Genomic DNA, 13,185 nt, shown 5'->3' with positions numbered 1-13,185 from the left:
TCTACCCTCTATTTTAATAAGATAAACTGCATAGCTGGAAATGAAGAATTCGCACATCCGTTACAACATCGATGTAAATGCTGCTTCTTTTTTTTGTCAAAGGACCCAAACTGAAAAGTGCCCTCTTTTTTAAAGCTGACAAAGAAAATTGTAAATTTTGAAAATGGGAACGATTAAATCGGTCCAAGAAAGAAAATGCACTTACTTCGATCTTGTGCTGGATGTGACACCTGTTGATTTTAATTCAAAATATTTAATGAAACAATAATAACATTACTCTTGAAACAACAATTTTAAAAATACAAGTAAGGCAGGAGACTTGTTTTATTAAATCTTAAAAACTAATAAATGCTTTTTTCTCAAATTATGTAGTTTCTTTTTTCTAATTTTTCGGAATGTAATAAGGAGCAGAAAGAAATTTTCGTGTTATTTCGCCAACGAGGCTTCGATCGGAAATTGTTTGCGCTACACCATAAACAGCCAATTTACCCTCTACTGGTCGACTGGGGTCTTTTAACATTTCCTCAACTTTAGCCGCTGTATCAGCCAAAAATTTAGCAGCGACTCCTTCTTTAGTGTGCATATCAGTTACGCAGATGTGGATACTATGGATAATAAAATTTAAATAAATTTTAATTCAGAATGTTACAATAAATAAATACCCGGAAGGAAATTGTAAAGTATTTAAACTCCAGCCCATCTTAGAAAGGGCGTCTGAAAGGCGAAAAATTTCAAAAACTTCTGAGCCTATGGCAATAACAGTAGTTGCAGGTTTTCCAATCACATGTATTCCTTTAATTTTTCGCAGACTTTAAATATAAAATATTAAATTACGTATTGTACCAATTTATCCATAATAATTTACCCATCTTCAATAAAGCGCGACGTATCCACAATACGCTTTGTTGCTTCCAAATATCCTTCTTCACCATAAAGCATCATAGTAGCCCAGCAGGCGGCAATAATACCACCAGCTCTCGATCCGTTAACTGTTGGTGATCCATAAACACCACCCGGCCAATCCGTGGTAACCGTAAATTGATGATCACGGAATTTTTCGTCTGAATATATAATGACTGAAGATCCCTTAGGCGCAAATCCGTATTTATGAGTGTCTACAGACAAACTTGTTACACCTCTGACACTAAAGTCAAAAGGTCTCACAAAATAACCGGCTCTCTTCATAAATCCAATTATAAAACTACCAAGACACGCATCTACGTGCACTGGGATGTTGTGCTGAAATCCGAGTTTTCCAATTTCTTCAATATCGTCCATTGTTCCATATGGGAAATTAGGAGCCGAACCAACGAGCTTTAAATTATGTTTAAATGAATTTATAATATTTATTTTTAGATTTGTATAGTAATATTAAAAGAAAAGAAAACTAAGTCTTAAAATTTTGGAAACGGATGAAACAGTATTCTTGTGGAACGAGTTAAGAAAGGAGATGTAAAAATTTTAAATAACGATCAACAAAATTTCATCATACAAATCTAGAATATTCGAAAATGAGAACATTTAAGTAGGATTGGGCTAAGACTCGCTAGTAAAAAAGCTTGAATAATAATATCCGTGTTTTATTAATACTCAGTATTTTACTTAGTAAACATTTTGTGCTGTAAACAACAACAATTGATTACTTTTATTTATTTATTAATAATCCTTACTGTTGAAGGGTCAAAAATGTATAAGTTTAGAAAATAATTTTCTCTATAAACCAACAAATTAAAAAACTTTTGTTTAACCTTAGCTATCTTTTATTGTTGTTTTCCGTGTAAAATTTTACTGAGCTAAGTACTGAGTTACCAATAAAACACGGCTAATATTAAATTGGGGAACTGGTTGGAGTTGAGTTTTGCGTTGGTTAAATTTGGTCTCCAAAGATGTTTAATTTACTGTGGTATACAAAATTTTAAATTGTTTTTTGTTTTTTTCTTAGAAAAAAATTAAATTCAACGCAATACCCAGTTACTATCTATAGTTTTTCTTCTAGTCAATCAAGTTATGCCATATAAAATTGATGTTTATAATTTACGATCCCCGACCAATAATTATTAGTCATTATTAGAACACGATTATAATATCGTGTTCATTTAAAGATATTGAAAAAATGTTCAATTTTAACTAACTTGGAGCAATTTAAATATTTGGGTCCCTGTTTTTTATCTCTGCCGATACACATTGTTGAATGAAATATCACATTTCTGCCACATAAATATTTTCCCAATTATGAAGGTCCCAAACCCTTTAGTTACAAAAGAAGTTACACATTTTTAAGTATTAGGTAAAGAGGAGAGGTTTAAGTAGGAGACACCGATGTTCATTGATTTTAAACCTTTGTAGATTGTAATGCGGTTTAAAGACTGATCCAGGTAAAGCATTAATCATATGAGTTAAAAAGCAAAATATGAGTTCTTATACTTAACTCTACGGCCAAAGTTGTGTTCAAGGTGGAATTTATGGGCATTCCTAGCGAAGCGAGTATTGCGGTTAAAATTTTTAAGGGGAGGAAGCCAACTAGCAACTTCACTAGAGCACTGATTACAAAAAAAAAAAACAATAACAGAGTGAAAGGCAGGACGATTTTCAAAAGAATCTATCGATTCAATAATTGCACCATCACCAATCAGTTTTAAAGCTATGTGTTGTACCCTATCTATTAGGCGCAAAGATGTTTGGGAAACGCCTGAACAATTATTAGAGCGGGCGGCCACTGCAGAAACGCTCAACTCATCGAGCTAAAGAAAATTTCAAATGGGAAGTGAAAGAGGGCTATTAGTAGTTACGAAAACCACAGGTCTTCCCGTTCGCATCCTGGCACGATTGGCGTGGTAAAGTGCATCGTGCATCTCATAGAGTTAAAAGACAATATTGGTGTCAAATTAAAGGTGCTATTGTCAGCTATCAAAATTCAGAGGTCTTCCAGGCGAAAATCTGGCAGTTTTGTCATGCAGCCCGTTTTAAGGTTAGAAGCGATAAAAGTGAGTTTTTTCATAAAGTCTTGTTTTTTGGTATTTTGGTGGATGAGTTAAGGAGTTTTTTCACTATAAAATAAAAATAAGAGTTATTAGCATTAAAATATAAAACGATGTTTTGGAAAAAGCTTGATAGTTTATTAACAATGACCCAAATTATATGCAAAACTACGAATAATTCACGAAAAAGTCTCAAATAATACGCTGCGCCCCTTACAACTTACCGAATTAAAAGGCGACTTTAATTTCAAATTGAAGCTAATAATGTCTTTTTTTGAAAACCAGAGGTCTTCCAAGCCACATCTTGACATTTCACCCCCCAGCCTGCTTGAACGTTTTAAGTGAAAAACGCTCCTAACCTTAAAACAAGCTGCGTGACCTAACTTCCAATTTTTGGCTTGGAAGACCTCTGGTTTTCAAAAAAAGACATTATTAGCTTCAATTTGAAATTAAAGTCGCCTTTTAATTCGGTAAGTTGTAAGGGGCGCAGCGTATTATTTGAGACTTTTTCGTGAATTATTCGTAGTTTTGCATATAATTTGGGTCATTGTTAATAAACTATCAAGCTTTTTCCAAAACATCGTTTTATATTTTAATGCTAATAACTCTTATTTTTATTTTATAGTGAAAAAACTCCTTAACTCATCCACCAAAATACCAAAAAACAAGACTTTATGAAAAAACTCACTTTTATCGCTTCTAACCTTAAAACGGGCTGCATGACAAAACTGCCAGATTTTCGCCTGGAAGACCTCTGAATTTTGATAGCTGACAATAGCACCTTTAATTTGACACCAATATTGTCTTTTAACTCTATGAGATGCACGATGCACTTTACCACGCCAATCGTGCCAGGATGCGAACGGGAAGACCTGTGGTTTTCGTAACTACTAATAGCCCTCTTTCACTTCCCATTTGAAATTTTCTTTAGCTCGATGAGTTGAGCGTTTCTGCAGTGGCCGCCCGGACTATATGTGAATCATATTCTAGTTAAGGGCAGAAGTAGGCTTTATAAATTGAAGCCAAGTCTGAAGGGGTGAAAAATTTCCTGCATTTTTTAAGAAAACCTAAGTATTTAGCGTAGCCAACGTAGATCATCATTAACACACATACCTAGTACTGACAGCTTTTCGGTTTGGTTAATGCAGGTACCACTCATGGATACATTGAATTTCAACGATAAAAGATAGCATTGGATTTTCGAAGCATTGAATTCCACTCGGTTTTCGCATCCCCATTTTACAATGCTATCAAGTTCAGAATTCAATGACCCTATCATACGCAACCGTTCACGCCTTATATCTGAGGAGCAGGGACGTGAGGCAGGAAACGCATATGAGAAGCTAAGGGTTGAGTCATCGACGGAACAATTCAGTGAATTAGTAGTTTTGGATAAGAGTTCATTTATGAATATAAGAAAAAGAGTCGGAGACAAAACGGAACCCTAGAGCACACCAGCATTTATGTAGTGAGTGTCAGATTTAAAACCATCCAATACAACTTGTATTGAACGATCAGAAAGGTAGTTACTAATCCAGAGAAGGCAATCATCGATACCAAAAGCACGTATTTTTGACAACGATCGTGGTTCACTGCTTAATTCCAACGTAATTAAGCCTTCAATTGTTGGAAACGTTTCAAATTAGATATGTTCTATGATGTGCATCGTACGTTGCGTACTAGAGTAGTTTCTAAAATCAGGGTGGCGAAAGCAGCCGCTTAAATTTATCTTTCAATGAAAGGCAACTACAGAGGAATTTGCAGGAACTTGAAATTGTAAAAACAGAAAGTTGAAGGAAATATTGATGGAAATAAACTAAACAAAAATTTCGTGACATTGCATTTCCTTTATGAACCATCATAGCAAGTTCCGAGATGGTTTTTTGAAAAAAAAAGTTCATATTTGTTATCTACGATTGATGCCCATTCAAGTTAAATAATTTTTATCGGTGCTGATTTTCTTTCCATTTCTTCTCCACTTTTTTCAACGTTTTGTTACCACTGGTATGTGTATCGTTAGTCTTGCTTGTGGGTTTTCGCCTGGCGTTTTCGGATGTAAATTACTAAAGGATCATAGTTTTTATATTTTTATATTTTGTATTCTTGAAATTCAAATCTATTTGTCAAAATCGTAAATTTTGAGATTTATTTTTCAAGACAAATTAAAAATCCCTAGGATATTTTTAACAGAGCTTCTATTTAAAGCAAATACTGTAACTAAAGAAGAGTGAATTAAATGAACTTTCAGGCCCAAATTTATTATTTTTATAGGGACTTTAAATATAATGGAGAGTGGATAAATTGGGTCTTTGGTGTAAATTTAAAGGTCGAATATTTTCATAACGCTGTTTCTTAATAAAACAAGTTGCAGAGTTAAATTTTTCAAATTAAAAGACCTTATCTTATAAATTTTAAAACATGTTTTGGACTGCATAAATTTGGAATTACACGAAAAATTGGCAATTAAACCGAAGATTTTGTTTTCTAGATGTCAAATCTCTTGATAATAGTGAAAAGCTTGGGAAAATTAGCATCTTCTAACATTCCAAAGTAACGGAGAGGCCATATTGACACTTGTTTCCAGTTTATCTCGCTGAAGAAGCAATCACTTTTATTGAAACTTGTTTAAAAAATTATGTAAATATTACCAGGAATGATAAAAACTTTGAAAAATCGAAAAAAATTAAAACAACTTAACCTCAAAACTATTGCCCGCTCAGAAAAAGAATATATGATAAAAGAAAAAGATAATTCAATTTCGGAAAACTTTGGTCTGATAACCATTTCTTTAGGACCAATAGTTTTGGGGATATAGAGCGATTCGCGTTTTCCAAAATGGAGGATTTCGCCAGGTGGGTGGCGTCCCTAAAACTAGGACTTTTTCGATACCCCGCTTTCAGATTTGAAAAATTCAGCCTTCCTGAATTTCGTTCCACAAAATGCCTGTTTTTTTACTAACTTTCCTGTACTAGTCGAAAATATAACATGTTTTTCTAATGCAAAAAACGAAAACCTTTTTTATATTTCTTTTAAAATTCAAATATATGTACCAGTAAATATGAATTTAAAAGAAAATCTATGTGTAACTTTATTTTTCCCCATTTACCTCAAAATGAAATTATTTAAAAATTTTAAATATACAGTTTTGTTCGTTTGTAAATAGCGCAATTTTTTATTACTATGCCAATTCGAAAATAAAAAACAAAAATAAAATCACTCCACCCTTACCTACATATTTTGAACTTTTGGATAAAAAACTATGGTTTGTAGGTACCAGCGCAGAACAGAGCCCTTAGGGGCTCATACCACCTAGTTTCCCTTACTACGAGTATATTCGTAAGACCAAAAAGTAAAAAAAATAGTTTCAAAAACTAAAAATAAATGGTAAATACCCGGTGTATACCCGAAAATGGTAGCATACATCGTCGGCACAAAGCCAAAAGCACAAATGTGCATTGTTAGACATTTTCACTTCAATGCCGCATTTAACTTGTAGTTTTTTTTAAAGAACCTGTTCTGACCTGTTCGGAATATAAAAGCATGTATGACTTCTTAGTGCTTAGTTAAAACAAATCTAAACGCCTTTCTACAGTATCGGTCAAAGTAGTTTTGTTTAATCAGCCTGTTCTGAACTGTTTGGAATATAAAAGTACAACTAATTGGTCCTTAGTTAAAAAAAAAAATTAATTCCGAACAGCATTTATTAATGTTTGGAACAACACAATTTTACTATGTTCAAAAAGCCTTACAAGGCGTACTAGGCCCTGAGAAAAGTATATTTAGTTTGTTTTTTAGTGATATTTTTTAAATTTAAAAATAACTTACCATTATTGTATTACTATTAATTGCTTTTTTAAAAGCAGCTAGATCAACTTCGGTTGTTTTTGGGTCCAATTTAATTGAACGCACATGAATTCCCAAATACTGCCCAGCTTTATCGAAAGCAGCATGAGCGCTTCTTGGAACTACCATATTTGGTTTTGTTATGCCTTTTATTTCACGTGCATAATCTCTATATGCCTTACATGCCAAAAGTATTGATTCAGTTCCCCCTGTAGTCATCTAAAGAAAGATAATTTAATTTTAATTTTAATTTATAAATGTTTTCAAGAATTATACTGTGCCAGATGTGTTTTCACCGCCGTTGAACAAAGTACTTATCATTTTAACAACTTCAGCTTCCATTTTACAAATTCCTGGGAAAATATCAAGGTGAAGTGGATTTGTATATGAAGCTTTTCCATATACTGTTGTTATTAAATCAACAACATCTGGATCATACCCATAAACAGTGCCAGAAACACGTCCATGTTGCCAACCGTAGTTGCCCTTTTCTATATGTTGGTCAACTAATTTAAAAATATCTTCCTTTGAAAGACCCTTTTCAGGCAGTTTGTAAGAATACAGAAGCCCATCACACCTCTTCAACATATCATTCCGGAATTCATCACGAGTACTGCCTATTTCTTTTTCGATGCGTGCTTTGACCATAGGTATTTTCTTGACGAGGCGGAAGAAATGTTTTTTGCCGCGGCTGTAGATACCTTTCGAAAAAAGTAAGTAATGCATTATACGTTTTTTCACATTCAATAATTCAAATTTTTTCAGCGCTCGTATTTAATATTTATTTTATAATAATAGCTATGTTTTTTAGCATTACTACCCGTATTCACAGTTGGAGTTTACATGCATTAAAAAAACAACACGCAGCTGTCGATAGGAATAGAACGTAAACCAATATGCGGATAAAATTTTGACGAAGTGTCTTAGTTTACGTTTTCCTTACTCTTGGTGCGTGCATATACATTTTTGTTCAGGGTTGATATATAGGGAATCCTACTGCGGAAAGCTTTGCCAAAAAAACACGCCTAATGATTTTTATTTCCAATATTTAACAATCTTTTTTACATTATGAATTTATTTTTAAAAGTACCATAAGAAATGTTTTGTTTTATTAGGAAGTTGGTTATAATAGATTAACTGATCTGAACTACCTTTGAAATTTTTGACGCATCCTTTGGATCGTTACTCTTTTGGCAACCCCACCGAATGCATATTTTATCGTGATACGGTAGCATGTAACTCTGCAATATATTTTCTACGTACTTGACAGCAGTGTTGGCAGTAATCGATTGCGTATTCGATTACAAAAGTAATCGATTACAAGTAATCAGATCACATTTGTTATCAGTAATCCTGCTTAGATTTGTAATCAGTAATTTGATTACTGATTACATTGCAAATAGTAAAAGGTTAAACAAGCCATATTTTAATAGAATGAAATTCAAATTTGTTTCTTATTTGCAAGCTTAGTAGTTCCGAAACACTTTTTTCAATTCTTTTTTCTCTTTTTTTCGGATTTTATTGGGAATATTGATTGATTCTAACTGCTGGCTACTGCGCCAATCTTGATGATGGTTCGAGAATAAACTCTTCGCGTTCTACAAGAATTTCTATTGATGTGAAATAGGCAATGCCTTTCATTCATATCCCTTTAAAAAGGAGTCAATACATTGAATAGGTCAATTTCTTCCTATCCAAAGAACACCGACTCTTCATTAGTCAATTTTTAAATGTATGAATGTTATGTTTTGGAACCCCATCTTGTTTATCATCGATAAAAAATCCTGGCTTCGATCTGGTAAATCATTTTGAAACACCTCCACCAATCAATCTAACCTGCATACCAAATCAAGGAGGAGACCCTTAATATTTGTTGAAACTGCATTTATCTTAAAGAAAAAATTAATAAATGTTTAAGACTAAAACAAAAAACACATCTTTTTAAGATTTCAACTGGGGGAGATTTTCCCAAGCATCTTAAAATGTATGAGTTTTCTGGTAAACTTGTTCTCTACTTTTTTGTTTATTGTTATTTTCCTCATAAGAATAAATTAATCAATCACTATACTGAGCACACATTTTCGAAGAAAATTGGCGTCAAACTAACAAATTATCATGGGCATGATAAAATGAACAACCTTTTAAAATGTATATCTGACCAATTAAAAAAGATATCAACCTATTGTAAACACACCAACAAAGAATAATATTTCTTCTAAAAATGAAGAGCTTTACCAAGTTCGTACAATTACACTGGTCAACAAAATTTAACCTTTTTTTCTGCCACAAGAACCAAAATATACTTTTCTAGTAGTTTTTGGGGTGCTGAATCCGAATCTGAAGTCAGAAAAATTTGATTGGCCTCCGTTTTTGAAATATTACCGTTATAAAATGCTAAAAACCGTGATTTTGGCTGTTTTCGAGGTTCTGTTTTTATGTGGGGTAATTCATTATACAAACAAATTTGTAACGGTAATTATAAGAACAGATATTCTTCTTTCAAAAACTGTTTAAATTTTCCCGATATCTCTTATTGCTCGAGATATCTTAAGTTTCAGTTAATAAGCCAAAGAGAAACTAAATTTAATCTTACGTTTAAGTCACTGGTCACAGAATTTTTGCCACAACAACAAAAATATACTTTTCTGAAGATTTTTGGTTTGCTGAACTCGAATCCGCAATCAGAAAAATTCTATTAGCCTTCGTTCTTGCAATATAACCGTTATAAAAAAACCTTTTTTTTTTGCATTTTATAACGGTAATATTTCAAGAACGAAGGCTAATAGAATTTTTCTGATTGCGGATTCGAGTTTAGCACCCCGAAAACTACTAGAAAAGTATATTTTGGTTCTTGTGGCAAACAAATTTTGATTTGGTTGGCCAGTGTTGTTTCTGATTCAAATACCGCTACTTAAATTTTTAATATCTCGGGCATTAATAGAGATATCGGAAAGATTTAAACAGTTTTTGAAAGAAGAATATCTATTCTTATAATCACCTTTACAAATTTGTTTGTAATAAATTACCCCACATTACAACAGAACCTCGAAAACAGCCAAAATCACGTTTTTAGCATTTTATAACGGTAATATTTCAAAAACGGAGGCCAATCAAATTTTTCTGACTTCAGATTCGGATTCAGCACCCCAAAAACTACTAGAAAAGTATATTTTGGTTCTTGTGGCAAAAACCTTGTTGACCAGTGTTATTATTAACAAAGAAATTGTGATTACCATGAGTAAAGAATTTAGAATTAGAAAACATTTTTATTCATTCATTTTTCATATACAATTTAAACTTATAGTGCAATACAAAATAGTGTTAAAAAAAATAAATAATAGCTATCATTCTTTAACTTAAAGTTAGGGTTGAATGATACACCAAAGTTAGTGTTTTTATTAATTAATCGCTAAGTTGTATAAACTTTGCAGATAGAGCGTTGCTGTAAAACAATTTTGTTCTTAGAATTTACCCTTTTATTTCCCTTATTTTATAGCGGAACACCAATTATTATTATTTTTTTCGATTTTATTCTAAGTTTCGTTACTTTCATGTTACATGTGTTTTTAAATATTTTTTTTTTAATATTTCTATTTTTTCATGGTTTCGCGCAATATTAAAAATAAAACAAATATAATCAAAAAATATGTAATCTGATTACTGTAATCATTAATCGATTACTGATTAAATATTGTTGTAATCCAGATTACTGATTACATTATTTAATCAGTAATCGTTAATCAGATTACTTTTTTTTGCCAACACTGCTTGACAATTATTGTTTCTTTTATCAGAAAAATAGTTTCCACTCCAAGTCAAAAAAAAAATAAATGCCATACTTTTATTAGAGTATCGCCAGTTCTAAACGGAAAACTGTAGTAAATGTATTAATGTATATAATTTTTCTCTAGTACTTCAATACAGATTTGTAGATATTTGATATAAGACCATTTATTTATGTAGACCGTAGGGTATTTAGATAAAAAGCCCTCTGACCCTGTGATAGTATATAATAAATGAAATTAACGCTAAATATATTTATTAGTAGCTACTCCAATCTTTTTCTTTATTATTTCCTATTCATCATTGCAACCAAGTTACATCTTCTTCTGAGATTCTTCTTGAGTTAAGTGATACAGCGATACAATTTGGCAGAAAGTTTCATTTGCCATGAAAGTGATTTTCTTTCTTCAAAACAATTTATGAAAAAATTGACTTACTTACAGGACAGACTGACTATGATTTGGGCGGATTGCCGGATAATCTGTTGTGTTCTCATCAGACAATTTTCTTCAAAATTCATTTTTTAACTTTATTTTCAATGTTTTTTGTGTCTCTTTTAAAACAAAATATATTGGGCTACATTCATAGTTCTTTCATAAGCTGTAAATTTCTTGTTTCTAAGATAGACTGAAGTTTATCTTATTCATAGACAATTTAAACCCACTTCTAAATCATTTCTCTATGGAAAAGAGTTGCTTCTAACCTTGGTAATAACTTTAGACTCCGGTCTAAGCAATTTAATTTAGAATCGTTTTTAAAATATGACTATAAATAACTATAAATATGGCCCAATATTACTGTGAGCCTACAGACAAGCTGTTTTTTTTCAACTTGACTAAAATGTCGGTCCGACCACAAAAATATCAATTTTGTTTAACCCATTCGGCTTACAGGACAGACCGTCCTTTGAGTGTCCACATCCACACTATCCAATTAGACTTACTCTCCGGTAAGTTAGTCAATGTGATTGTGAACCCCCTGTTCTGCCCATAATCTCGTAAAGGAACTTCGATTTTGATTTTTTTGCATATTTGGAAATATCGCATATTGCGATATTAGATTTACTATTTCCCTCTATAACTCGGAAGTAAGAAAAATGTAGTTAGGGCCTTTACGAGATTATGGGCAGTGTTATAAAAGAGTCTACTAGCATAGTTATGAGGGGTTTTCTTTTAAACTCTGTATTGGAAACTAGGTGTATCTTGAGAAACCAAACTATTATAAAAGTACAAGTCAAAATTTGCGGATTATAACGTTTAATAAATTTATTAAGGTTTATTTCTAAAGCTATATAAAAGAAAACACTGATCCAAATCAGTTGGTATGGTTCCAGTACGGTAAGTATAGTTATAATTATATAGTGTTGTATGAATGTACCAATAAGAGATTATTATTTTAGACTTTGACCCATCTTAGTTAGAATAAACATTTTTGAGGTACCTACATACTAAAGCTATCATATCACAAACAGTTATCAGAGGCTAGATTAAATTTATTGCTAAAGTACCTAGCCTATATACATATATGGCACACTTTTTAAAAAATGTGAAATTATTATAAATGAGATAATTAGTTTATTTGGCAGATCAAATTCCATACTATAAGAAAAAATACTTACTCTCATCCTGATTTATTAAGTTCCACAGCCAAACTGTGCTTAACACAGTGGTTGCTGTAATTACCATTATTTGCCATGGTTCTCGATTGTTAAATGTCTTATTGATTCCTCCAGTGAGGACTTTTATAGAATCTCCCATTTATATCAATAAATTTATTGAATAGCTTTAAAGAAACTTTAGAAAAAGTAAGGAGAACCACTTCTGTGTTGAACAGAAAACAATAAGAACCAAACTAAGACGGCAATCCAAGTGTTTCAGTTTCTTTTTTTATTTTACCAGCAAACAAGTAAATTTTTTCAGATAAAGTAATTTGATATAATTTATTTTTACCAACTCAGATACGCTCGTTGTGATAAGAACATTCAACAGTTCATTATTGATTTTTTTAAGGTTGTGAGCCTTGTGAATTATTTATTATAAAGAAGGTCCCAGAACAAAAAACAAAGCAAACAAATTTGGCATGCAATCGCCTTTAATTTTAACAAAAGGTCAACTGTTGAATTAATGAATGTGTGACTCTAATTTGGAGCTTTTATAAAATTGTTTTTGTTGCTTGAAGTTTACTACCGTCATAATTAGAAAAATTCCGTTGACAGCATTCTATCAACATAACAAAAAAATAATAAGAGTGAAGTAGGTTCCACTTATAATTTTTGGAAGAAAAATGGGTGCGTTCACGTATCTATCTTAAGCTTAGAGGATATAAGTGCCTGGCTACACGGTGATTTTTCAATCGCCTAAGCAGTGAGTTTGTAGGCAAGAGAAATGAAGAGTGAAGGGGGAAGATGCTCATGAAGGGAACTGAATTTTCTGAGGGCAGTACAGTTGCATTGCTAAATTTTTCCTATTTTTGACATTTGTTCCTAGAAAAGTAAAGGCTTAAGGTATAACTACATTGGCTCAAAAAGTGAAAAAGTACAAAAGTGAAAATTTTCAAATGCATTTTTGTGTAGTTTTTCGGG

General features: G+C 32.1%; 1 protein-coding gene across 1 annotated transcript; it reads right to left on the bottom strand.

Moving 5' to 3' along the window:
• Positions 1 to 273: 273 nt before the first annotated feature.
• Positions 274 to 12,819, bottom strand: LOC129905332 (sphingosine-1-phosphate lyase). The gene is made up of 6 exons (XM_055980801.1): positions 12,223 to 12,819; positions 7,098 to 7,522; positions 6,804 to 7,040; positions 866 to 1,314; positions 663 to 809; positions 274 to 605 (listed from the first exon to the last, which is right to left on the bottom strand). Exons 1-6 carry the CDS (start codon positions 12,359 to 12,361, stop codon positions 383 to 385), a joined length of 1,620 nt encoding a protein of 539 aa, XP_055836776.1. The 5' UTR covers positions 12,362 to 12,819; the 3' UTR covers positions 274 to 382.
• Positions 12,820 to 13,185: the final 366 nt, after the last annotated feature.

The sequence above is a fragment of the Episyrphus balteatus genome, chromosome 1, assembly GCF_945859705.1.
Source record: "Episyrphus balteatus chromosome 1, idEpiBalt1.1, whole genome shotgun sequence".
NCBI classification, from domain to species: Eukaryota; Metazoa; Arthropoda; class Insecta; order Diptera; family Syrphidae; genus Episyrphus; species Episyrphus balteatus.
This window is presented reverse-complemented; position numbering and strand designations above follow the sequence as displayed.